Here is a 25,309-nt window from a genome sequence, read left to right on the forward strand (position 1 = left end):
TCACTTTTAGATCCCTGAACCATGCCTACGGAAGACTGCTTTGCCTGCGTCCGCGACGTTGATAACTTGTGTGTTTTCATATTTATATAACTGTACCCCAGCGATAATTCAAACTTTCAAGCGACCACCAGTCTATGCATATCTATTCTTTAGTAATATCCAAAACAGACCAGAAAACCAACTTCGCAGACATCTACTATCATGATTACAGTTCTTGCACCAGACTTGACACCAAGCCATGCAGGTTTGATCGCTGTCATAGCTATTGTCGTGGTACATCTCTTCCTTCGACTACGTTATGCCGCGAAAGTGAGGAGGGCTGGGGGCATGCATGCACCCAGCCTGGCAAGAGATCCCTTCACTGCCCTCAGCTGGATGCTGAGAATTGGACGCGCCCAAGTTCAGAACAGAATTCATGAAGCATTCCGGGATATGTTCCAAAATTACACAACATCCCAGATTCCTAACGCTGTGGAGATTAATCTTAGTGGGACCCGACGTTACATCTTCACACAAGAGCCATCACACATCAAGACAATACTTACCGGAAAGTTTGGAGCATTCGGGAAGGGCGAGGATTTCCACAGGGTGTGGGTATGCGCTCATCATGACATTCCCAGTATAGTGTGCACCACGATTGACCCTTACCTGTAGAAACCATTTCTAGGCGATTCCATATTTACTACAGATGAACAGCAGTGGCAAGAGAGTCGTAGCCTGATTCGGCCAATGTTCGTTAAAACTCGTCTGAATGATGTGGCCATATTTGAAAAATGCACGGAGGTTATGCTGAGTCAGTTTCCACCGCCTGGCACTACCTTCGATATCCAGGATCTATTCTACAGAATGACAATCGACACAATTACGGCTTTTCTATTAGGAGAGAGTGTCGGGAGCCTCGAAAATCCACGAAACGAATTCGCCGCAGCCTTTTCCGAGGTCCAGCGAGATCAAATGACGTTTCAGCTTCTAATGTATGTCCGCCCATAACTTTTTCTCACTCACGACCTGGTAACTAAAAATTATAGGCCGGTCGAAAAATTTATCCCTCGCGGCAGGTACAAACGTGGTATCAAGGTCATGGAAAATTTCATTGCCCCATTCGTTGAAAAGGCCTTATTGCTGCGGGATGATGAGCTTGAGAATATGTCGAAATCTGACAACAATTTCACGTTCCTGCATGCCCTCATAAGCCACACCCGCAATCCGACTGTAATCAGGGATCAGATCATGTCTGTGCTGCTTGCTGGCAGGGATACCACCGCGGCGACCATGTCCTGGTGCTTGTATGAATTGGCACGCAACCCTAAAGTTTATACCAAGATTCGAGAAGAGGTGATCGCTAGTTGCGGGACTTCTAGGGCGCCAAATTATGAGGAGCTGAAAAATATGAGGTACCTCAACCATACGTTGAACGAGACATTGCGGCTGTATCCAGCAGTACCGGTGAGTGTTAAACCTGCTAGAATATACAATCTCTTATGAATTAACCATCTGCACTAGATCAATGTTCGCTCTGCCAAAACAGACTCTTCGCTAGCTGGACCAAATCCTTCGCATCCAGATATTACCGTCGTCGCTGGAGACACCATCTTTTATTCTACATTTCTGATGCAAAGACGTCCTGATCTCTATCCACCGCCATCTTCGACATTCGCTCCTGTCGACCAATTCTCTCCAGATAGATGGGAGCACTGGCAACCGAAACCCTGGCAGTTCGTTCCGTTCAATGGCGGACCTCGGATCTGTATCGGACAGCAATTTGCTCTTGTAGAGATGGGATTTGTATTATCGCGGATGATGCAACGTTACGAACGAATCGAATCAAGAGACTGTTCCGGTGGGCAATTTCAGAAGGTTGAGGTGGTGGGGTGCCCAGGCCGAAGTGTGAAGATTGCTGCATTCTAATATTGCAGATAAGGCCCAAGGACAAGACCAGCAGTAGAATAAATGTACCGATCATTTGCAATCGAGGTGAGTCCCGCAATGGCTAGGTGTTTACTTGAGTGTGTTCGGCTCGTTCGGCCAGTCCTGTCATTTAGTTGTATTCGTGACTTGAATACATCGTAGGAAGACTGCTTTTGGTCTGATAAATGAACAGCTTTCGGGAGATTCTATTGGAGTGATAGAATTCGAAATCTGTCTACTATACTACACTCTCGAGCCATCATCACGATACTACGTGTATTCAAGAAGGATAATTAGTGGCAAGGACGTAGACTACAGCCCGATTGTGTATAGCCCCCGAATGGGATAACTGGTAGGACTCGACAAATCGCTGTGATCTCTTGCCTTAAATCAAAGGCAATACACAATGTTATGCAGCAGTATATGCTTCGAGTAGAGGCTGACAGGAGTGTCACGAACTTCGTTTTCTATAGCACAATCGTGACAAGGAGACGAATGGCGATAACTTCTTGAAAGTAGAATAACATTAAGCTATCTCAGTTACTCTCCCCAATCCACAATATTATATATCAGAACTGACTCTTAATGGTACAATACATACCAACAGTATGCATATCTGAAATCATGGTTTCAGACCACGGATGGATCCTTTGCCAATCCCTCAGAGCCCACCAAATATTCCTTATCGCTCTCAATCTTTACATTCCTCCATTCCATCAAAATAGCGCCAATTATTGTCAAGCAAGAGAGAACTATGCAAACAATAAATGTTTGCTTCAAGGCCGAGTTGTATGCTTCTATCACTCCTCTCGCTAGTCCTGCACCGTAGGTCTCCTCTACAAATGTCCTGATTCCAGATACGCCGTGCTGCAGCACCAGAGCAGGACTAATATCCGGAGCATCGGTAATCAAGGCTCTTACAAGCTCGGACTGGAAAAGATTTTGGCCAACGGCAAGAAAGATTGTACCGCTAATTGTCTGAGCCAGTATAATAACTGATGTGCCGATTGGCATATCACTGCCTTTTAATACAGTCTGTACAGCTGTGAGGGGCATCTGGATGCCCATGCCACACCCAAGACCGAACATGACCAACGTGCCAGCCCTATGAAGATATGTGTTAGTAAACCAGGCCATCCATCTATTTCACCAAAGATTAGTGCTTACCAGTAACCGGTTGAAGTATCGGGGCTATAACGGTACATCAGTCCTGCAGCCACCGACACAAGGACAGAGCTGCAAAACATCTGCGGCACATAGTACCCAGATTTACTTGTCTGAGACAGAGGTTGTCAATATGGTCCACTCGAGGAGGATCAACAAAGACAGGATGATGCTTACCAGAATACCTGCCAAGACAGCACTGATGGACATGGCGCCTGATGTGGCCAAAAAATTGATACCGGACTGTTCTGCGGTTGTGTTCTTCACAGCCTGGAACCAAATCGGCACATAATACACGACGATAAACAACGAACCTGCGATGCCAAACATGAAAACCATGCCAGTCACAACTGAGCGCTGCTTAACAATTCGTAGAGGAAGTGTGCCATCATCGCCTTTGACGTATTGGATGTAGAGCCAGACCAGAAACAGTACGACAAACAGGCAGAGACAGACGATGATGCGCCAGTTGCCCCAAGGGTATGTCAGGCCGCCCCACTCAAGAGTAAGGAGAAGACACACAATGCAGGGCATCAAGACGACCGTTCCTTGCAGGTCAAGCTTTCGAGCAAGCTCGCTGAAATTGATCTTCTTGGCTGATGCGTGCTTTGGTGGTAGCTTGACGAAGAGAGCGACGACGACAGCTGTGATAGCCCCTAGCGGTAAATTGATCCAAAAACACCAGCGCCACGTGGCACGGTCTGTAAAAACGCCTGCAAAATGCTATAAATTAGCTGAGGATTCCGGCATCGCATACAAAAGCCTTGGGCTACTCATACCTCCTAAAGTTGGAGCAATGATTTGTGCAATACTAGACATGCCACCAATAGCGCCCGTAAACATAGGTCTTTTACTCAGTGGTACACTTTGCGCCAGTATAGTAAGTGCACCAGTCATAACGCCAGCGCAACCAATTCCTTGTATAGCTCGACCTATGATGAGCGCCAAGGAATTCGGGGCGCAACCACAAATAAGTGAGCCGATTTCGAAAAGCCCCAGTGCAATCAAGAAAACCCAGTTCTCTTTAAACTCTACGTAGAGTTTGCCGAACATGAGTTGGAAACAACATGTCGTCAGTAAATAGGCAGAACCATACCATGCAACATCATTCAGGGAATCGAATTCGCTCGTAATATTTGGAATCGCGGTTGCAAGGATCGATCGGTCCTAAATGGTTTTGGAGTCAGTGCGTGATGCCCAAGGCCTAAATCGATGGGTTTGCTGCTTACAAGTCCGAGGCAGAACACAGAAAGGACAAGTCCAAGGCATATTAGTGCAAGAGGAAGCCCATGAGCGTATTGTACTGTCGGTACGAGATTTTCTTGTCCCTGAGAATCCAGCTTCTCATCATTTGTGTTGGCCTCCATCGTGGGATATTTCCTAAGTGCCAATTGGTATATTGAGAACAAGAGGCATGAGCAAAATGATTCTCTGGAGAGATAAATAAATTTTCTTCCGGATGGGAATGAATATGTTTCTATTTGAATGAGCCATGAATGAATGATGTCTAGCATATTCATATCGGGGGTTAACATGAGGGCCGGTGCCGACACCAAGACCTTTGCTAATTGGTGGGTCAGCAAGCCTAAACTGTTTTAAGCATATTAGAAGGGGCGGTTTAGACCAGGCGAGAAGTTAACAACCGAAACAAAGTAAGACTATTTCGCCGAGATCGATAGTAGAAACACAAAATGACGCCCGATTCCGAATTTCTTACGGTTAGTCTTTACAAGGGCCCGCTTCTGATTTAAGGAAGAAGACCCTCCCTGCTTTGTGGCGAGACTTAAGGAAGTGCAACTGCGGAGGACATGTTGGTCGCTAAAGGTGTACATTAGTAAAACATTGTTTGCCAAGCATGGGGCAAATTCTCAGTGATACAATTGACTCGCGCCTAATAGATGATTGGGTTCGCATCTCAATTTTCAAGAGCTTTCCTCCGCTGGGAGCACTCCATATTGGCTATGGCCTTCCATTCGCTCGAGTATATCGATACTAGTTACACAGCCGGCATAAAGGTACCCCATCTCTATTATATATCTTTCATGGATATTATATAACACGACTTATCGCAGTACCTAGGCCAAACCGGGCCTCAATTAAAGAAGATTTGCTGTAAGTGTTTGTCGAAGATGGTGCGGCATCAAGATTGAGCTCAATAGCTCCAGGATTGATGCTTATTCCTGGGCGAAGGCATGGCTGGACGGCAAGTCCATTACGAACCAAAAAGACCAATCGTGATATGTTATCTATTTCGGAAAGGCTTTGAGAGGGGGAAGCAGATCCCCTTTCTGCCATGGTCATGGACTGCCTTTGAAAATTATAACCAAGAACTTATCTCAACATAGGGACGGACTCGTGCCTAACATAAAATAGAATTGTCGCGCACAACCTATGAATTCCGATCCGAACGCAGGTCATCTCATCGTGTAGCACCCAGTCAAAGCTATCCAATAATGACTACGCGCTGACCTCATGCTTCTCTAGTAGCCGAGGTTCGATTATAGAGGACATTACATTGCCTTCCCGGCAAAGTTTTCAGTTCTCTGCCGCATCGTCCTAGCTGCACGTCGACAAACAAGCGAAGCAGTGTATACATTGGAGAGAACCATAAAGCAGTATGCAGTTGACTCCTGTATTGGTACTGATAGTACGAGTACCAGATAGTGTCTCAGGGTATTTCTTTTTTGGATGTTAGTGGACAGGTCAGATTTATCCTCGACGTTATCCAGTTTAGGAAGACAGTAAATTTTGATTGCCTTCTTAATCGAACAGAAATGATGACAAGAGCTGCCTTGCCTCTGCAGCTTCCCAGTCAACTAAGATCCGTTCCTTCGATTCCTCCATCTTTATTTGTACTAACGACTCCATCGCCATCTGTTCCTGTTCACTCAGAAGATGTACCCTTGACTTCCATAGTTCTTCTGTAGGGCCATGATAATCCCGCTTGCCGAAGAATCTTTCGTCCAAGTATTTCCAGTAGATAGCATCAAACGCCCAGCTCTTCCTAGCAGCATAGTTAAGCCAAAAGCGGCCTGTTTTCCAGCTCTCCCGCATATGGGCAGAGAGCAATAGAGAACCCGGACTCATATCCCTTTCAGCTTTTTCCATTTCCGAAAGCCAGGTTTCTAGCCGTCTTTCGTAAACGCTTGCCCAATCATCAATACCCTTCTCCCACATCTCGGGCACTTCAATAAGGAGCCACCAAGGGGGGTCCAAAACGAACTGTGTGGGTCCCACATAAGTAAACTCCCAGTCGATAATCCCGGCAATCTGCTCATTGTTGACGAGAACATTGGCAGGTCTAAAGTCATCAGGCCAGAGTCGGAATGAATTCGAACCATCAGGCACTGGGAACGTCGCACTAGCAGTCTTGGAGCCAGCAAATCCAAATGTTGACAGCCGACCTTGTTTAGCTAGCCTGCGAAATAGTTGACGGGCAACGTACTTTGTCCTACAGTCGTTCTCTGATGAGACAATATCATTATGCTGGAAAAGCAGTGTTGCCATTTGCATCTCGGTTAACGCCACATACCAGTCATTAGCAGTCTTATACGTGGTGGTCTTTGATGGGAAAATTGTCTGGGGTATATTGGAAAGTTGAACCATATTACTCATATTGAGGGTAATTGGTCGTCCTATTACATCGAATCCTGCGCTTGTTTTGATAAGGGATCCGATGCAAGGAAAAGTCGGCTGTGCGAGCTGTAATAGACAACGTGCCATTTGATTGTACATGCTCCTGAGATTATTGTCGGAAATGTTGGGATCCAAGATAGGGGATTCGTCAGGATCTTGACCCGGCATTTGAAGAGAGTCACACATATCCCGTCGGGTCCCAAGGTCCTGGATAATCATGAAGGGTCCGACGTCGGGATCAATACCGTGGTAAAGCGTATCTGGAACCGGGAGTTGAGTATGTCGACTAATATATGCTACTGTCGCAACTTCTGCGAGTGTTTTCTCTTCGTGAAAGAGTGCCTCGGTGCGATAAGGCAGCCGAGCAAGGACGGGGAACGCAACTGAAGAGTCCTTGACATGAATAGGGTATAGCACATTAAAACCGCCAACTAGTATTGGTGGAACAAAGACCACAGGCCCTCCGAACATTCTCTCAGCCAAAGCTACAATTTTGTGAGTCGTAGATTTTAAACGGATTTGGTTCCGCTTCTCCTCCCAGAGCTCATCACTTCGGTCCCAGGCAAGGTTGTCAGAGTCCTGGCGAGCTGCCATCTTGGATGTGGTGATGTCAAGAGGAAAGTAAAGAGATGATTAGAGCGGATCATTCGAGGGGATGATGTACAGTGGTCGAGTGTAAAGATTTGGTTCAACGGGAAAGAAACGGTTGGCAGAATGATATTTAGTGATAGCCTTATACTCGAGATTGGGTCGTCAGGCGAGATGTGCTTGATTTTAAATAGAATAGAGGCATCGAGCCTCCGGATGAGAGAAATGGGGTAAGGTTAGACTGCTCCACGGCGGAGTCGAAACGTGTTGGCTAATTAAGCGGGGCCACAAGTTTACTACTACAGTACTGGCGTTAGCTTCTAAGCATTGATGTTGAAACCCCCATTTTAAGAAATACTGTAGTAGTTTTTCTAGGCATACACTAGGGCATCTTAAAGTGCTGGATTTCGATTGGAACAAGTAAAAGGGACTAATCATATTAGGTTATCCTCATCGCACCCAACCGCACTCGATCGCCAACTGCACTCCATCGCCAACTGCACTCCATCGCCAGCTGCAAACTATCCTTGATCACATACTATCATTGTGAGTGATGGCCAACTCTCAATATACATTTATTGCTAATTGTCAATTATGAATTATCGGGAAGCACTAGTTGCTAATGGTTAATTATACATTTCGCCAGTCATAAAGCGCTAGACTAGTCCATACCTTGTCGCCAATTGCCGGCTTCGTGCTATTGCAATTAGGCTTTTTTTTTTTTTTTTTTTTGCTTTTGAGGGGCCTAATTGTAAATACAATGCTTAGGGGGTTTCAACAACAAGGCCTGTACGAATCCGCATTGCTCCCAAATCCGCCTGAGGCTACCACCGAGGTTAGGTCACAGATTGTGACGAACAACGAACAACTAGGCCGGTCGTCACGAAGCGAACGACCAGATCTGTCGGCAAGGGGTGGCTTTGTTTGGCGCCTTTAAGACGTTTAAAAACGATCATGCCGTTGGAGGGCATAACTATCGCGATTTACAAGGATATGAATTCCTTTCTGTTACCAACAAAGATGGGCTGGCGCTCAGAGGCCACAGCCTCGAGACAGGTTGGCGGTGCGCTCAACCGGCCAACAGATTCGTCCCAACGAGCCATAACATGAAAGTATAAAGTCAATGAATGCTCGCGAGTAGTGATACTGAAAATTCAATAGACCATCGACTATAGCCCACAACTCTAGACCCAGACCTTGCAGCTCCAAATCGATTCATTACACGCCATAGCTTGCTAGTATCCGCCATTTAGAAAGTGACCCCTAAATTACCCCTTCAAGCTTTTTATAGAAATACGTACGTTTCCAACATAAGAGGGCTTCTATTTCGCTAATTTTAAATCAGGCACAAAAACTACACTAGCATGTCTTCCAGCCGCAGAGAGGACAGTCTCGAGCGGGAGCTCGATTACGAAGACATCACGGATCGCACTGGTAAGAATAGTCAGGACAAGCGCAAAAAAGAGAAGTAGAGACAGAAGAAGGAGAAGGAAGAGCAGAAAAAGGACAATCATTATGCTATGATGCGGGCAGCCGCCAAAGTCAGCCAGGAAAAGCGCAATAAGCCGACGTGAGTTGCTCTGATCTGCCAATTGACCTCGCTTCGGCTGCAAGTGATGGAGACGCGACTATATCAACATGAAGAGTTTACTTAGTTCTCAATTGAATGATTGAACACCTGCGTCTAGCGCTGCTATTAGCTGTCAGCAAGGACAAGTTCATGTTTTGTTTTCGGTCGGCGTTGACAAGCCAGAGACCTTATGAAGGAGGGCTACGAGGTAGCAGGGTATTCCAATGGCCATGTAAAGTACATTGTTCGGATTAACTCAATAACATATAAAATGGCAGTGAATCGCTTCTGTTGTGAAGTATGAAGTTATCAGTATCTCTCCACCGGATCTCACTCGGGCTTAAAACACAACCAACCCTTGAGCTCAGGCTATTAGAATTTTGTAGGAAAGGTTTGTCGTAATATTGAGAGAAAATTGACTGTTTGATGACAGGATGTTGCGAACCCTTTCGGGGATGGTTTGAGAAGGTGTATGATTGCTAACAATCGAGATGATTAAATCACCCTCGTCTTCAAAGATTGTGACAGCAGATACCGTCTCCAGGCCCTCTTCATACTGGAAAAGGAACGCAAGATCATCAACTATTTGAAGCTACTCGTCGTCAAAGGATAGAGTATGGTCTGCGTCATTCCCTGCGAACAGCTGGGAACATCTGGATTAAGCTGTTCACCACACGGTGTATCGGTCAACCCAAACAATTAACGACGGCTCAGTAGGAATCAACCTAGATTAACGTGTCCAGATACTCATGCTATCGGAAGCGTTATGAAGTTCTCCGAAGTTTGTTCCCGGTTTGCTGGTGTCTTGGCCACAAGATGACCCTTGCGCCTTTATATATGGTTGTTCTGCAGTATTTGCTCCGTTGCAGAGGCTGCAATACTTTCTCAAGCACATGGCTGACCAGTGTTCGGTCGAACACATTACGCCGCGTCCTTACACAAATCATCTCTGGCTCACCGTAAGCGATCTGCCACCAATAGTTCTGTCTACCAGAATCAATCCGTGACAACTGCCCAGTGCACAGCATGGAAATGTCGTCGGTGATTGAATAGCTATCACAAGGAGGCTGCGGAAAGCTCTGAAGTAGGTATTGAAACATCACAATTTCCAGATCCTGGAGGCCATCATCTACTGCTACGTGGTATAGAGCAGACTTGATAAACGTTCGTCGGCGACTGTGATAGCATGAGTTCTTTATAGCTACTGACAGTTAGACTTCAGGGCAAAATGAATTAAGTCTGTGCTTGTTGAAGAGCAAAAACCACTACCTCTTGATACAACCTTGACTATCAGCAAAATGTTGGATAGCATGTTTGTTGAACAGTACTTGATGTCCTCGCTGCCGATATCGAGTGGAACCTGGTCAATGTAGCATGCAAAACCCATCTTGGTCTCTGCGAGATCAACCTGAACGCGCAAAACATAGAGGCTCCTTATGAAAATTTCAAAGATCATTGTTCAGATTAAGAAGGACTGATGTAGATGAGGTTAGGACGGCTTGTCTCCGACTCCGCGATCTGTCGTTGGCTGGTGTCAGCCTCATGTATCCACTTATTGTCATCGCTTAATCCCTTCCACTCCTCGAGATACTGGATCTTGCCAGGTGAATCCGGATACTAAGCAGTCACTCAATTGTGAAGTCGTTCCCTTCATATTTTACCTCAAACTCTAACACAAAGCCCTCCCTCACATCTTTCTGTCTTTCCCATGAGTTATACTTGTCCCCAAAGCCATGCCACTTGGCAAGACACCATGTGATTCAGCGTCGCGTCCATCTACCACTCAACTTGTCGATCCTTCAGACATTTTCTAGGGCACCAATACAACTAGATGCTGTCCTGGTCTAGAGGCAGAAGATGCATCACCGATGGTCACTTCGAATTCGCCACGAAAGCTCTGACATCGATGATTGTCGTTCTCCGAGGGCGAAGTCAAAGCTCCTTCATTGACAGTACTCCAATCCCTGTTTCCTTTCACCCCGGCGATCTAGTCATGGACTGTGGTGTAAAGATGGTGAGGCCCCTTCCCTCGTAAGAAGCTGCATCGAGCCAGGTTGACGAGAGCAACGATTTTGTAGTTTTATTTATGGTTTGACAACGCGGATTCGTAGTCTGTCGCATTTTGTCCTTTAGCTTATAATATGTCCTACTCATTTGAGGTCGTCTGGAGTAGCCCTGCCGTGGCACCACAGGCTTTCTACCAGATTGTTCATGAAATAGCTGTACCGGAAATATGTCACGTTTCGTTGCGCTTAGCCAGAACAATGATGTTAGATAGATACATGATATACTTCTTCCTTTCGGGTTTCTTGCGAATCCGTTACTTGGTAACAGAAGTACTCGTCGCACTATAGCGCTTGTATCGGCTGTACCGTGTAGTACTAGCGTGGTCCGTTGAATGAAAAACCGTACGGGGTATGATTCTCTACATTGGCTGAAGTCTCTCGTGTCTTGTATCTTATAAGGGGCCTTTAGTTTCGCTGGGAGAGTACTATTGGATAAGAGAGTGCTTAAGAGTTGAGACTTTGCGAAGGACCAGGCACTCATATTCATATACGACCTTGCTCTAATAGAAGCAAAATCGCCCGAAGGGCAGCCTGACATCGCAATGCGAGGATGAGACATAACTTGAGCTCAAGCTGGCATTGCTCAGTTGAACAGTATTCTCCCGTAAACGCCTTGGTGACTGCCAGCGTGTGTACGGACGATGGTCTCTTTTGAATTGCTTCAGGAGTTGCTCCTGACATCAGCCATGAAAAGAGACGTAATGAACAGAGGACGCTGGTAATGCTCACCTTTGCCTTTCGCTGTATCGATTTGTGCCACCCCGTCCAGCCGAGGCAGATTTGCTTCACATCTACATGGTTGTAGAAATCGTCTGTTGCCATATCTTTCTGAATTCGAAGACGCGACGATCGGCAGACATCAATAATATTTCGATCATGTTGAAACGGTGTGCCCACCAGATGTGCGCGCATAGACTAAGGTCGATGGCACTTGGTTAGCTTGGTTCCAAGCACGAGATTGGACAAGTACGCTACTCTTATCTGCGCCACGCTCGCAAAGGTCACTGTTGACATCACGATGAAGTATTTTCACTGGAGGAACATTTTTGTGCTTCACCTATTTCGATGCAGTAAACTCCGAAAATGCCCACTGGGGTCATGATAAAATATCTGGACCAAGGTCTTAGTCTCAAGAAATATTTGTTCATGAGATAGTGAAAGATAGCCTAGGAGCTCTATGCAGTGCCTAAGATGAAGATGCCGTGACAACTAAGGTAGTGTTTCACGGACTCGCTTGGCGTGATTCTGCAAGTGCAATCAGTGATCTAAGGTCAACTTACAACCTGGCATCCTGGATTATCGTAACCTTTGCTCAGTTTCAGATGCCTGCGACAGAAGTGTTTGTTTAAATCGTTTGCCGCATAGAATTCGCCGACAAGCTCGACAAGCTGCAGATCGTCGCGCTGGAGAGGCTGAGTCACGATCCTGGTCGAGTCCATTGGCCGTATTGTGCCGCAGTCTGTACGGAATCGTGGCATCCTAGAGCTCTATTCTATGGTCTCTTTGATTCGTGAACAGATCTCTTTGGTCAACACTAATGGGTGCTCCCGTAGGTGATTGGTCCCTTGATAGCAGAAGTTGTGGGACTCAAGGAGCTCCCAGCCCTCCTTGACATCATTTAGCTTTCTATAGTACTGCCCAGTAGTAGTAGGCTAGCCTATCCTAGGCTGATACCATATACCAGGCTGATACAACTTTGCAGTTGCCCGAGGTGATAGATAGCATTAGAGTTGAGACGACCTAGCCTCGGTGTGCAAAGTTATCTTTAACCCTCAAATCTTCACGGGCATCTCATACATATTGTCGAGCATGTTTCTGTTCGAGCTATGAAGATCGCAAGCAAGAACCATCGTTTTGGGTCGGCTTGAGCAAATGTAATCACAACGTGAGGCCATCTACATGATCTGATACGCTACTCGATACCAAAGCTGAGCAACAAAAAAAGAAGAGGGCATATAGAATGGCAGTCACTAGGACATAGAGTCTGGGATCGCTTCTTTGTCAAAGACAATCTTGAATGACGGGTTGCGAATACTGTGTTCTGTTACCAACGAAACGAAAAGTCGAGATGAAATTGAAGCAAATACCAGTTTCACAGAAACCCCGGTGGCGACGCGCTAGAACGTGTATACAGAAAGTCAAGTAAAAGCCTCGGAGGTCTTGTTGCAAATGGCAAGAATAGCCTCGCCAAGTCCTTCCCGGCCAGCCCCATGCGACTCGCTTAACTATATATAAGGCTTGGCGCAATGCTTATCCAGGTCAGTTGTGAGCGACCGAAACGTGCTCAACGGAGATATGGATCTGTCCCAGAGGTTGTAATTGTACGGACGAATCTGATGCATACAAATGCAAGGCACATCATGTAGATCAAGCTTCCGGACGGAGTGAATAGTGGATCGTCCTGGAGGATCGGCACTTGGGCCCCCATGATCAGAGACAAGGCCAAGAGATTCAGGACAACTTTCGGAACCTTTCGCTTGTGACCCTCAGAAATCAAACGAAACAAGGGTAAGACAAAAAGCGGTAATCTGTAGCGACAGGATTCGATATTGACAGCTGGACGCCAACGCTTACGAAATGGAGCATCTATGGATAAGATCAACAACGTTCTCGGGCGATTCGCGCACACTTTGTAGGTTAGTCTAGTGTAGTCTAGTGTAGACTAAGGTTGAGTTAGCGGTCTCTTCCGTTTTTTGACATCGGCAATAGCCACTTCCGCCCAAAGAGAGGCGCCCAAATTTCCCAATATGGGATTACGCAAGGCATGGTTGGCTACTAAAAGAACGACTATCTAAGGGAATTCAGATTGCCGTCGCTAGAAAGCCACTAAAACCCAAGCGGTTTGGCCGTTTGGGGGATGGGGAGAATGTGACGCGCTGAGAGCCGCGAGACGAGGGTCCGGAGGTGACAGCTCCCGACTCCTGACTCCTTAGCACGGCCTCACCCACCGGCCATGTTTCAGACCTTCGCAACTGTCAGAAAAGCGAAAAGAGCTTTGCAAATCAGTAGCAGAATCCCTTCAGCGTATCCGACGCGACGGAGTATCCATCTGCGCTCTGCGATGCAAATCAGTGTTTGACGCAAAATGCACATATTCATCTGCAGCATGTTTTCCCACTTGATTCCGAGATCTTTCTCCTTTACCTCCTCTCCTTTCCCGCCTTGATCGTTTGTATCGGTCAATCTAGCTGGCTACTATATTTTTGACATTCCCAGATTCGGAAGCCTAGTCTTCCGTGCGGGCCACATTTGGATATGGTGTTGGTTGGCCGTTCGACTTCCTAGAGCTGATCCCATCTCCACTCATCAAGCTTCTTGTCCTTGGCTGGCCAATTTGCTTAAGGCTGGTACTATTGATTTCACCGTCAGCCTGTCTATGACCATACATGCCGACTGTGCCCACCATCGACCTACCGCCTATTCTGTGCGGACTTGAGCAGCCTAGCACCCACAAAACACTACGATTACCCTCACCTGGTCTCTTTCATGATAAACCGCAAGTTGAGCTTGGTAGTGGACACGATACCCTTCTCTCTGACCTCCCTTCTGGATATTCCCTTCCCTTCATTGGGGGCCGGCAACAATGGAGTCGCTACAATTAGCATCCAACATGACATCAAATGTCGGAGTACAAACGCCGAGTGTAGCAATTGGCAACAACCTCAGTTACTATCTCATAATTGCGACAACATTATTCTTGGTTTGGTTTTTCCAACCCGACAAATCCAATGGCGTTTCGGCACCGTTCTACAAGGCCTCGAGGATGAAGTGGATGTTTAGTGCCGACTCTCTCGTTCGCGACAGCTACAACAAGTTTAGGGATCAAGTATATCAGATAAAAGCAACTGAGGGCGTCAGGACTCTGATACCGGCAAATCTGGTAGGCGAGCTGAAAGGCTTACCTGAAGAAGTACTCAGTGCCTCGGTAGCGATTAGCGAGGCTATGTTAGTCGAGTATACCAAGTTCACCTTCGGCAACCACGCAGACACGATGCACTTGCTTTTGAAGGGCAAGTTGACGCAACAACTGGGGCGATTGGTACCAAGACTCAAATCAGAACTCGAATATATCGAAAGAACTGAGTTTGAGGAATGCAAAGACTGGACGCCCATGACTATTCAACCGTTCATCCTCCGAGCTGTATCGAGGTTAAGTGGTAGTGTCTTTGTTGGAGCAGAGCTTGGACGCACCGAGGAGTGGATGGATCTCAGCATCAACTACGCTGTAAGAGCATTCATGGTTGTGATCAAACTACAATTTTTCCCGACTTGGATCCGACCTATAGCGAAGTACTTGGTATCGGAGCTAAAACAGATCGACCGGGATGTCGCCAAAGCAACAGAGCTGTTAAAGCCGATAATTGATGAGAGACTACAAGATGAGGAGTTGGATCCGAGTGGCGAAAGACCAGACGACTTTGTACAGTGGTTATTGGATGCCCTGCCGGAGGAGCAAAAGAGGGATTATTGCATGCAGGCAAAACTACACCTAATCTTATGCGCTGCGGCAATCCACACAACAAGTAACCTGGCGACGGACTGTATCTACGACCTGGCAACATATCCAGAACACCAAGAAGTATTGCGAAAAGAGGCACACGACATTCTCGAAGATGGTGATGGCTGGACGCGAAAGGAGAGCATGGCGAAGCTAAAGAAAATGGACAGTTTTATCAAGGAGTCGCAACGCCTTGCCGGAAACGTCAGTAAGTAGACATGACAAGCTACTCACCGAGACTGATGAACTAACGATCGATCAGCCTCTTTCATCCGCAAAGTCGTCAAGCCCATAGATTTATCAGACGGCACTCACCTGCCCTCAGGAACCAACCTGCTGGCTCCTCAAATTGGCTTTAGCCATGATGAACGATACTTCCCTGCACCCGACGTCTTCGATGGTCTGCGTTTCTGGAAAATGCGACAGCAGTCCGATGAAGCTGCAAACAGGTGGCAATTCACCAGCATTGACAACCACAATATTAATTTTGGTCTCGGGAAACACGCTTGTCCCGGTCGCTTCTTCGCTGGCAACGAGATCAAGGTCATTCTATCGCATCTCGTGCTCAACTACGATATCAAGCTCGAAGACGGCAAGGGACGGCCAGAGCCAACGATGTTCATGATGAGTAAGATTGCCAACTCAAAAGCTGAGATCCTATTTAAACGACGAACGGTGGCATAGATTCACCTTTCTCTACAAAATGCATGTTTCGTAAATTACACGTCACAGATATATCAGCACTTATTACATTGGATAGCACAACAATCCGAGCACGGCATAACGTTGGCGTTGAGAAACGATTTCGGAATGCCCACGGACCGGAATGAACAGTAAATAATTTAGACAACGCATACCCGCGATAATACCCGCCAAATCTTTGGCAAATAGACTGGCAACTGCTGGATATTCCCAGTCGAGATTGTACATATGAGCCGACTACGTTGCATTACCATGGTCGGCAGATCACACCATGGTCAGTATAAATGAACGACATAAGCACCGAAAAGAATAAAACCACATTGAAATCCTATCTCGGCTCGAAGTGTTGCAGTAAAATGAAGATGTGCTGAAATTATCTCACACTGTACACTATTCTTTATAATTGAACTGCAATTTATGCTCTGTTGTGTACGGCGTTGCACTAAACCATGATTTATGGGACCTCGAAAACCAGATGTGCTCTTCATTGATAATAAAGAGAATCATGCGCGCCATCATACCATGGCACATTGGAACTTGACGAGAGCTGTTTGTGATTCCTTCCCTAATGTGTCCCGTGGGGCATAATTCACGCACTGGTTGTCATTTTACGCATGAGCCAGTGACTTGGGATCCTGGAACGTGTATCACTCCATCATCCACATTTCGACATTGTCCAGAAACACTCTTTTAGTTATACACTCTATGGTCAAATCCGGTACCCAAGGGTTATTCTCCCCATGGGCCATCCCCGATCCCTGAAAGCCTTGCCTGCTGTCCATGCCCACTTTACATTTCAGAGGTGCTGTGCCACTTTGATATCATCGATACGATTCATTTGTAGCCCGATAACATCCGTCTCCAACTAGCTTTCAATTGTCACATTTTTGACAGCCTTGGATTCCACGCTAAGTGGCTCATTGGTAGTAGTAGCCCTGATTACTCCCAGGTTGCTCATACCGGCCTCAACGGCGCACTCCAGCTCTTTTACAGCATTAAGACCTGACAGCCTATTCGTTTATAGTGATATAGTGATTCCCATGTCGATGGCCAGGGCATCAGCGTCTTTGCTGGCCTGTGCCATCAACTTGATCTTCCCCCAGACATGCCGCTCTGGATCCTTGGACAAATACATAATTTGAAATACGCCCCTGCAAAATGGTCACATGTCAGTCAAGTGGCAATCGTGGCTGTCAGAGAATGTGATTCAAGTATTTGTATTGAGTTTGCAGAAAAGACAGGGGTATCTTAAAGCGTCGAGGCGCTCGCTATCCAAATGAACAATTCCATGTATGAGAACCCTTACGGCTGTTAGTACGCGAGAGCCATATCGATCGTGCCGTCATTATAGAGTCATGAAGGCATGATCGTCCCATTTCTTCCAATCTTGACCCACCGCACCTATTTCACTCGCGTATCAAACCATTTCCAGAACACTACCAGAGCGAGTGAGGTGAATGTGCAAGAACCTGTCATTGCCGAGTGCCCGTTACATCCACGGTTGAGCCCCCGACCTCCCAAATCCTATTTTCCTATGGTTGACCTTCCCTTCTGGAGATCGTCAACCGTGGAGGCGCAACCCGGAGCGTAATCCAATAATCATATTAATAAGTGAGCGTCAAGCGCTAGTGTAAAATTTTGTATGGCATGTGAAAAGAAAAGTCCATACTCTGCTCTGGAGGCCACTCAAGGGCCACCGGTAGAGCAGGTAGCAAGAGCCGTAATGTATTTCCCAGCATCCTGAGAATATGTGCAATCGACCGCGAGGTCCTGAATTATCTTGCGAAGAATTAACAGCACTAGCCTCGTCACAGACGAAGCAAAGTGCCACTTTTGAAGCCAATATCTTGTCGGTGGCTTGCGCCGTCTTGTGTCTTGATGTTATATGCTGGATACCGTAAGTGAAATATGCCGCTATGCCATGCTGGTGAATTGGAAATTTTATGAAAGCCAGGATCCCTCGTGTAGTCTCTCTACAGAGCGTCTTCACAGCCTTGTAAAGTTTTGAAACCAGTTCAGTCGCTTTCAAGTATTGCCAGAGTCTTGAAGAATTCAAGACTAAATACTAGCAAGGCGACTCCTTGTCTCCGGAACCTTGGCATGGCAGACCATCAGCTTCAGACTGGTCTTCCACTCCTCGCACTCGGCTAAAAGAGCACGATCATTCCACATGGAAGTTTTGCTGTCGGTAGGCGCCTCGTAGAGCCGGTTGTACCACCAACGACCGACTTTAGCGACCATCTTGGTGATATTCTCATCACCCTTCTCTGTCTCGTCGCTCATCATCTCTGCCAAGCTGCGTTCGTCTTTCATTCTCTTTATATTGTGACCTTCCTCAGAGGATGAATTGGTAATTGCACTTGCCACGGGTACACCGACGCGGCAAGACTTGACGTCCGTGAAGCCTTGATTGCCGAGGAGGCGCAACATGAGATCAGCTGTACTGCTAAGATTGATTTCAGGTTGCTGCATGCTAACACGTTCCTTCAGTCGTCGTACGCCCCGTCTTGCACGGCTACCCATGTTATTCAGGTCGACATCGAGGATCGCGAGCTCCATATAGCCACCAGGTTTTAGTACACGTCTAGCCTCAGCGATAATATTCCGAAAATGAGCCTCCGGGGCTGCTGCAGGGAACCTGAAAACAACCGTAGTAAAGCTTTCGGCTCCGAACGGGAATTTGTCCATATGAGAAGTGTATTGTATCTGATGGTGGTTTGGGGGTGATAGTGGGAACTGCGTAGATGTTCGATATTCCGGAGACAAGGGGGCGCGTGGAGACATATTGAAGAAGGTTGCCGCTGGGTAGGTCTCCGCAGCATAAAATGACCAGTCATCATTGCCGAGCCCGTCAATGACCAAGATCGAGTGTCGCTTAAGTGACCCGACAACTGGAATGAGCTCATCGCGGGCGGGGCTGAACAGAACATGGCCAAATGTAAGCCATTTGCTGACCGTCATGGAACCAACCCGAATGTTTACTTGTGACAGAGGAGTCTCCTCACTTGCACTACTGCTATTGGATGCTCTAGTCTGTCGACTCTTTGCCGAGCCAGTACTGTTTCGTTGGGACGAGACTGGAACCATAACGGGCTCGACGCTGTTATTCCGGTCGCCGTAACCCGACACAAATTCTGAGACCGAAAAAGGTGTGGTGGGGGGATCAGAGTCAAATCGGAAGGCAGCATTAATCCTCGCGGTCATATCAGCGCTAAAGTGACTTGACGTAGACTTCCCTGTATTGATTGAATCTCGAACGTTGTTTATCTGTTCCTTGACTGGGTGTGTACGAACTGTGGGAGACTCCAGAGGCGCGACAACCTTCCTGGTAAGTCTCGATCCATAGGTCTCGAGATGAAAAGGTATACCCTTTGAAGAAGTAGCTGAAGGAGGCACATCACCAAGCAGGTCATTGTATTCGTCCCATACCTCATCCTCGGCAAGTGGTGCTGTAGGAGGTGGAACAACTGCTGTATGATGGGCATAGCTTGTAATACCTGAACTGCTTGAGCCTGAACTGGTAGTGCACTCGGAGCCTTTGCGGGGAGAAAACGCCAGGAACTCTTTACCTGGTCGTCCCAGGTCAAGCGAGCGGCTCTGTCGGTGTTTAATTGCTCTAGGAGGGCTGTTGGCACCTGTTGTTACAGTCGAAGCATCTTGCGAAAGCTCTGGAGTGGAAGTCGCAGGTGGACTTGGCCCGTGAGCAACAGAATAGCAACCCACCGGAGCCGGAATAGGTAAAGCAGGAAGTTGCAAACTAATCCTGTTGAACGGCCTAGAAAAACTTTTGGGGGATGTTCCCTCGGGACGGGTGTTGATCACCTTCGGGATTCGTCCAACTTGTGGCAGTCGACTTGGCTTGCCAATGGCCGTGCTTACCGGGACATGCTCCTTCTCTGGCTTCAATTGTTCAATATGCGGTGCAATTGGCGGCTCAGTCATTACTGAAGGCGTTTGAGTCTGCGTCGGCGTAGCTTTGATCTCAAGAGTAGTCTGATCTACACTGCGCTGACTGCCAATTGATGGCTGCCGCTGATGATCCAATCGAACAATAGGCGGCGGTAGTAGACCTGGGGGGACCAAAACTTCTGCGTCTCGCAGGATCTCACCCAATTCCTTTTCTTCAGAATCATCGGGATCCGACGCATCCATCATCGTATAGAATGCAACAGGCTTGCTCGTCGCTATCTTAACTGGAGCGGCCACTGGTACTTCTGCCTCTCTCTTCGCTACTTTAGGTTGAGTTCTACCAAAGATATTCCACTTGCGAGGCGACTTGGCGCGTTTTGTCAACTTCTTTGGTGCTGTGGCAACTTCTACTTGAGGTGGTTGAAAATCTGATACCGCAACAGAATCATCTGTGAAGATCGTATCAACGCTTGCAAGAGATGGCGAGGAGGTGCTTCTGGTATTGATTGGCTGTGGTATGCTCAAGGGCTTCTGATCCGGTGAGGTCCGTAACCGCTGAACAGATCGTCTATAAGCAAGGGTTGATTTCATGATGACGGCCTCAGAATCGCTATTATCAGATGGCCGGCGAGATCGCAAGGAGTCACGCGGGATTGCCGAGGGCCACAGGGTGTTCCTGGCCTCCTCCCGGGAGGCAAGCGAAACTGAGGAGCCATTGCGCGAATCGATGCTGGGACGAGTACGTAGAAGACTTTGGTTGCTCTCCGTGCGGCTTATTTCAGTGCTAGTATTTCGGTTCTCGATGACTTCACCCCCCGCGATCACCACAGGATTGAGGCGTGCGAGGAAGAAAGGGTCTGTTGACTGAGTGCTCGCCAGACTATCCGATGAAGAGCTCGGCATTGGCACGCCACGAGTAACGTTGGCTGTGCTACTGCTTCGCCGTCGCACTGCGCCGATTTTCCCGTAGCCTTCATGACCTGTCCCGGCCGCTGGACCTTTTCTCGTTGATCGATCTTTCTTTTCCACAACTGCATCCGAGTCGGTTTTGCGCCTGCTGAAAATGCCAAACCTTGACTTAAAAGTCGAAATGCTTGGACTAGGCGTCCGGGTCGATCTACCATTTTCTGTTTTGTTGACTTGCGGGAGGGACGTGGAAGTAGGTTTTGGTGTAGGTGTAGGTTCGCGAGTAACAGGAAGTCTTGATTGAATTTGCCGATCCTGAACCGATGAAGGAGTTGTAGATCTAGGCAAGGAAGTAGGTGCAAATTGGTTACTACCCCGTCTTTCAGACAGATTCGTTGACACCAGGTTGCTCTGAATTACAGGCAATGGACCACCAAATTGCGAGTATAAATCTGGAGTACCCTCTCTGCTCGGTCTAGACGGAGGCGGCGTCGGCCGAGCTTGAGGTGAAGTGACAAGTTTCTGCGTACCAGAGGACTTCATTGGAGGAGACCTCACTGGAGAGGGTGATGTCATTATGGGCCGCGCCGGCTTTCTGGAAGACTTGGAAGGTGAAACATCATCCTTGATATTCTTCTTGAGCTTTTGGGAGGATTTTCTTGGAGGTGGATTGGGTGGAAGAACTGCTTTCTTCTTGTCCTTCTTCGCTGCTTCACGAACTGTTGAGCTGGACGATGATGATGTCAACGCTTCCGTAACGGCAGAAAGACCCTGAAGCTCGGCGATAAAATTGCCGCCTTCTTTCGAGATACTCCCGGTTCTCCGTCGAGTTACTGGTGGTCTTGTCTCAATAGGAGTTACTTGTTTTGCTCGAGCTGTTGAGTTGCGTAATGGTATGATCAGACCGGGTGACACCGATGACATTGATGTTGGTGTAGTGTCGCGGCTGTAAGCTCCTCCTCCGGGAGACTCCGAAAACCTGGTCGATGGACTGCCGCTAAACGTACTCAGCTGGCTATGACTGCTTGCACCAGAGAACAGGGGAGTAGGCGGTGGTAGATCATGCGTTGCCAGCCGGAAAAGCAAGTCGCTCGAAGGCTCATCTCGAGGTATTTGGATATTGCGGTATCTATCCAGCTCAGGATAAATAGTTGTACTTTTTGTGATGGCCTTGGGTAGTTCAAACTTTTGTGTGACTTGGATTTCCATGGGACTATCCGTGAAGCTGCGATCCATCTCTGAGATTGAGGCATCCCGGGAGGTTTGGGACCGTGGTATAGACGATGACGAACCCGTCCTACCTGAGCTAATCCTGTAATTTTCCTGGATACCAGTTGCCTCCGGTGTGGCAAGAGATTTCTTGCGTCGGAGAACAGGTCGTGGTTTTGGTGCTCCGGCACTTCTTTCCTGATCCTTTGTAGTTCCCATAGGTAACGGGCGTCCAGGGATCGCAATTGTCGAGCTCCAGGACTTGGTTTCGTGTGTGAGAGGTGGCCGCGACGCAGACGTCAATGGTTTCTTGAGTGAATAGTTCTGAGGAATTCGACTCTGTACCCTGCTCTGGGGAGGTACAGGCCTATTGTTGTCTACCTCTCTTCGTGAAATATTTGTTAGGCTTGGTGGAAACTCCTCCCGAGATGTTTCCATAACTCCACCCATTCTTCTTGTCGCAAAACCATCCCCATTCCTGGTTCTCGACTGAGACCGGGATCGTAATGACGACATGATATATATTTACTGCTAGGTTGGCCAACTCGTGTTCCAGTCATAATATTAAATCATTAAATCCCTCCTGTTAAATTAAATTAATTTGGTCACTCCGTGGATTGACTTTCTGAAGACGTTGACAGACCAGCTGATTTGGTAGGGTATCCAGTATCTGCATGAGGAAAAATATACGTAAATAATGATATCTGGGGATACCCGGCCCCCTGTGTTGTATGTGTCGGTTAAGGCTCAAGAAGATTTGGAAATCCCGAACGGCCCGGAAGGTTGATATAGGGAGATGTAACGTAGAGATCTCGCTAAAGCAAAAGTTGAAGAAGCTCTGGACAACGGGATCTGACAAGGGTATCGTAGGTAGAGGGTTTTTGGGGAATGTTCCGCGGAGACTAATACAACTGTGATGGAGTGGAGCTTTGGAGTTCACGTCGTATGTGATGAGCGTGAATCCAGCTAGCATTCAAAGGTGTGGATGGTATGTTGATGGTGGAAAACGGGCGTTTAAACAAGCGTTGGCGTGGTGGTCATCAACCCCCTCCTCTAGCACAGCGTCTACCTTTCAGGAGCGCCACCGAGCCTTGGGCTCTTATGGATAGAGGACTGGGAGGATGTCCTAAGCTGAATTGACTTGACAGGATGTTGGGGCTAGTCTGGAAGGAATATCCAAGAAGAAATCGAAAGAGAATACTTGACATACAGAGCAAAGGAACAATAGGAAAATGAAAGTCGTAGGATGACCTTGGAAAAGGCCCGGCAGCAAAGTATATAAGAGATACATTGCGTTTTGTGAGACTGCCCAGCATATTTGCCAGTATTTAATGTACCGACGGCGAATGAGCAGGGTACGAGGACTGCGGTACTTGAACTGCAGGTATACTTCTCAATCGTTGTGGCGTCTAAACCCATGTTCATGGCCAACAAGCGACATGTCGGATCATGTCGACAAGTCACCTGTCCCGGTTCGAGACTGGAATCGCCGAAAACGCGGTCTGGTTGGTGGCGGCCTGTACAGGCAAGATGGGCTCTGCGGGGATCCTCTGGGAGATCAGCAAAGTCGCACCCACTTGGAACGCTGAGTCACTGGAGCTAAATTGCAGCACCACCAGCCGAAGCACGCGAAAGTGGGGAGAGGCATCGGAAGTCGTGTGTACCAAGTTGCCTGTGCAAGCCGTTGCAAAGCACCATCTATCTATTCATGGAACACCACCATGCAGCTTTTGCCAGTGGAGTCACTGAGAAGCAGAGAAGCAGGAACGAGCAACGAAGGACAAACCACTGGATCTACTGCTCCATTGATACATGCAAGGTAGGCAATCGGGCTGCCTGGTCATGTACGCTGCAACGTAAGTGCACTGCCATGCGCGTAAACATGTCTGAGATGCTGCATATTCCGACGCCCTATTAGAGCTCAGCGATGCCGGTTCCGTAATGCCATTCGTCGATAAACCCCTGTAAGATCTGTCGCCTTTTCTCTATTCAGAACACTGAGGAGGGATGGAGATTCCCACAAACCACTCGTACTCATGCTCTGAAAATCTTTGTGAAGCATGTGGTGGGCAACACAACATGAAAACCCTGGTTGATCGATCAGGATTTCCGGTGATATAGTTCAACTATTAAGAAGCAGGCATTTTGAGTCAATAGTTGTGGAAACGTTCTGAAAAATTTTCCTCGCCGCTTAATTGTTCCAATTCTGCGTCGCCATCTTGTGCTTGTTTGAAGGCGGGTGTTTGCCAAAGAGGCCGTAAAAGGTGGAGGAGTGTGGCCGGAGGCAAAAGTAAGAGGGCGTTAAACCAGGAGGCAGCCTGTAAAGCACAGCACGACTGACCAGTACGATGGCAGACTTGGAGAATGACAGGGAAGCGCAATACGGGAGCGAACGGGTCGGCGGGGTGCTTGGGCGGCCTGGCCCTCGCTGTCATGAGAAAGTACTGCACTGTAACTTACTGTAAGCAGTCAAGTGGGAAAGCCAAACAGCTACAAAGAACAAAATAATGAATGGCCTGTCTTGCTCTTCCACAAATTACAAAAACACCGAGTGGCAGTTGCTTTAAATCGTTACATCAGGATATCCGTTACATGTATACATGCAAGTGCTTTAAGAAATGGTAATATCCAAATTAATAGCTACTGTTCGTTGCGTCTCCGCTTCACAGCTGCAACCACATCCGCGCTCTACCAGTAAACTGCCGGTAGTAAGTTAGCCTCCAAGAGCCCATCATGTCAGTATACCAGCCTAATGCATGTCTCACTCGCACGTTGCCGATTAGCCAAGTTTTAGTCCGGCCCTGATTTACCAGAATTGGCTATTGCGCCCTGTCGATCTGCAGTGCGAACCATATCTTGTATACCCAGTCGAATGTTATTGTAAGCGCTTGGAAGCCTGCGTAGAGTTTGTCGCTGTTATTACACATGATAGCACTCCATGAAGCTCGCTCTTATAGTGGTGTTTAGTTCCTGCGGGGACTATTCTATTTCGTTCAAGTAAGACCGAATCCTTGGGCTCATCAGAAGCTTATCACTCAGCACCCAAACTGCTATCTTACTTCGACAAGCAAACTACGTACGTGGCCTGCGTGGGTAAGAGTACTAAAACTTCAAATGTGTGTACTTCCAAAACCTCTTCGGGTGGTGGCGAGT

At 47.5% G+C, this 25,309-nt stretch overlaps 5 protein-coding genes across 5 annotated transcripts; 2 read left to right on the forward strand and 3 right to left on the reverse strand.

Moving 5' to 3' along the window:
• Positions 1-201: 201 nt before the first annotated feature.
• BKA67DRAFT_594284 (cytochrome P450 alkane hydroxylase) lies at positions 202-1,908 on the forward strand (the record flags this gene model as incomplete). Its single annotated transcript, XM_046105035.1, has 4 exons — positions 202-594; positions 655-974; positions 1,029-1,446; positions 1,504-1,908. 4 exons carry the CDS (start codon positions 202-204, stop codon positions 1,906-1,908), a joined length of 1,536 nt encoding a protein of 511 aa, XP_045955440.1.
• Positions 1,909-2,438: 530 nt separating this feature from the next.
• BKA67DRAFT_628150 (major facilitator superfamily domain-containing protein) lies at positions 2,439-4,551 on the reverse strand. Its single transcript, XM_046105566.1, has 5 exons — positions 4,302-4,551; positions 3,852-4,239; positions 3,250-3,785; positions 3,076-3,185; positions 2,439-3,013 (listed from the first exon to the last, which is right to left on the reverse strand). The coding sequence occupies exons 1-5, from the start codon at positions 4,437-4,439 to the stop codon at positions 2,539-2,541; spliced, it is 1,647 nt and encodes a 548-aa protein (XP_045955441.1). The 5' UTR covers positions 4,440-4,551; the 3' UTR covers positions 2,439-2,538.
• A 1,281-nt stretch (positions 4,552-5,832) lies between these two features.
• BKA67DRAFT_522733 (uncharacterized protein) lies at positions 5,833-7,302 on the reverse strand (the record flags this gene model as incomplete). Its single annotated transcript, XM_046098406.1, has 1 exon — positions 5,833-7,302. One exon carries the CDS (start codon positions 7,300-7,302, stop codon positions 5,833-5,835), a length of 1,470 nt encoding a protein of 489 aa, XP_045955442.1.
• A 7,240-nt stretch (positions 7,303-14,542) lies between these two features.
• Positions 14,543-16,114, forward strand: BKA67DRAFT_594287 (cytochrome P450; the record flags this gene model as incomplete). Its single annotated transcript, XM_046105036.1, has 2 exons — positions 14,543-15,638; positions 15,693-16,114. The coding sequence occupies 2 exons, from the start codon at positions 14,543-14,545 to the stop codon at positions 16,112-16,114; spliced, it is 1,518 nt and encodes a 505-aa protein (XP_045955443.1).
• Positions 16,115-18,190: 2,076 nt separating this feature from the next.
• BKA67DRAFT_538945 (uncharacterized protein) lies at positions 18,191-22,606 on the reverse strand (the record flags this gene model as incomplete). Its single annotated transcript, XM_046100551.1, has 1 exon — positions 18,191-22,606. The coding sequence occupies one exon, from the start codon at positions 22,604-22,606 to the stop codon at positions 18,191-18,193; it is 4,416 nt and encodes a 1,471-aa protein (XP_045955444.1).
• Between the last annotated feature and the right edge of the window lie 2,703 nt (positions 22,607-25,309).

The sequence above is a fragment of the Truncatella angustata genome (assembly GCF_020726525.1).
Source record: "Truncatella angustata strain MPI-SDFR-AT-0073 chromosome Unknown BKA67scaffold_7, whole genome shotgun sequence".
NCBI classification, from domain to species: domain Eukaryota; kingdom Fungi; phylum Ascomycota; class Sordariomycetes; order Amphisphaeriales; family Sporocadaceae; genus Truncatella; species Truncatella angustata.